Below are 1,488 nucleotides of genomic sequence, written 5' to 3'. Positions count from 1 at the left end.
CTGACTTGTTATCATCGACTCATGGTAGAACTGGTGGTTTATCTTTGAATGTTTACAGAATTCTGCCAAAACTTCGAGGAGGAGACCAGTCGAGTGGAGACAGGCTTGGATCCCATCAACTCCCCTGTGAAGGATGAAACTACTATGAACGTGCTCCGACTGGAGTCTCGTGTTGCTAGTGTGGTTGACTACCTTGCTTGACTAAAGGTTGCGGCGTCGCGAATCGACACGACACTCTGGCCAGGAGCGACGCTTCAAAATGACCTCGAGTCTCTAATGACTCAACTGCATGAAGTTCCAGGTCGAGTGCAAGAATGGAATAAGTCTTCTGTGAGGTGCGGCGCTGACGTTGCCCTGTCCCTGGTCCGCGTTCACTGCAAGGATGCACGAGAGGAGAAGCTGGCGTCCATCAAAGTTGCCAATACCAAGAAGCACGACTTCCAATCTTTCATGGAGACCTTCATTGCTACTGCCACTCGGATTGCTCACGGAATTGACTTGGACCAGTTTGTCGCGCCCTCCAGTCCTCCACCTGAGGAGTAAGAAAAACTTCTATGCTTCGCTTTAAATTTGCCTCGGAATGCCGAGTGGTTCTGTAACCGATAAACTTTTACAGGCTTGACGCCTGAGCACTTCTGAATCCGTAGGATGTTATCCGAACTTGGCTTATCATTGAATATGCTTGCATTTGCCTTCGAGTGAACTTTGTTCTTCACTCAGAATATACTTTTAGTGCTTGAGACGCAGCCCTGAGGTGGATAATCCAGTCGACCTGCGCTTCACCGCTCTTGCAGGTAGGGATGGAGCACAGATTGCAGTCGACCTGCGTCCTTGAGGATCGGGATGGATCGCACGTTATATTTGTGGCGTAGCTCTTAAGGAGAAGGCAACAGTCGACCTGCACCTCGTCGTCCTTGCAGAGCGCACGTTGTATTTGTGGTGCAGCTCCGAAGGAGAAGGTAGCAGTCGACCTACCCCTCGTCGTCCTTGCAGAGCGCACGTTGTATTTGTGGCGTAGCTCTGAAGGAGAAAGCAGCAGTCGACCTGCACCTCGTCGTCCTTGCAGAGCACAGTTGTATTTGTGGTGCAACTCCGAAGGAGAAGGTAGCAATCGACCCGCACCTCGTCGTCCTTGCTGAGCCCACGTTGTATTTGTGGCGTAGCTCCGAAGGAGAAGGTAGCAGTCGACCCGCACCTCGTCGTCCTTGCGGATCAGCATGGATTTCATACTTAGGCGAGCACTTGGACTGCAGCTAAGCCTCCGAGTGGGAGGTTTGCTCTCCGCTCGGTAGGATTTTCAAACACTTAGGCGAGTACTGGACTGCAGCTAAGCCTCCAAGTGGGAGGGTTTCTCTCCACTCGGTAGGATTTTCAAACACTTAAGCGAGTACTGGACTGCAGCTAAGCCTCCGAGTGGGAGGTTTGCTCTCCACTCGGTAGGGTTTTCAAATACTTAGGCGAGTACTGGACTGCAGCTAAGCCCCCGAG

At 51.7% G+C, this 1,488-nt stretch overlaps 1 protein-coding gene across 1 annotated transcript in view; it reads left to right on the top strand.

The window, feature by feature from the left end:
* Positions 1–907, top strand: part of LOC123162814 (NF-kappa-B essential modulator) — a gene marked incomplete in the record, with an annotated part of 4,487 nt that extends 3,580 nt beyond the window's left edge. The window contains 1 exon segment of the mRNA XM_044580572.1: positions 1–907. Within this exon segment, the coding sequence (XP_044436507.1) occupies positions 1–137 (137 nt within the window).
* Between the last annotated feature and the right edge of the window lie 581 nt (positions 908–1,488).

Source organism: Triticum aestivum, chromosome 7B (assembly GCF_018294505.1).
Source record: "Triticum aestivum cultivar Chinese Spring chromosome 7B, IWGSC CS RefSeq v2.1, whole genome shotgun sequence".
Lineage (NCBI taxonomy): Eukaryota > Viridiplantae > Streptophyta > Magnoliopsida > Poales > Poaceae > Triticum > Triticum aestivum.
The sequence above is the reverse complement of the archived record's forward strand: the minus strand, read 5'-3'. Positions and strand labels throughout refer to the sequence as shown.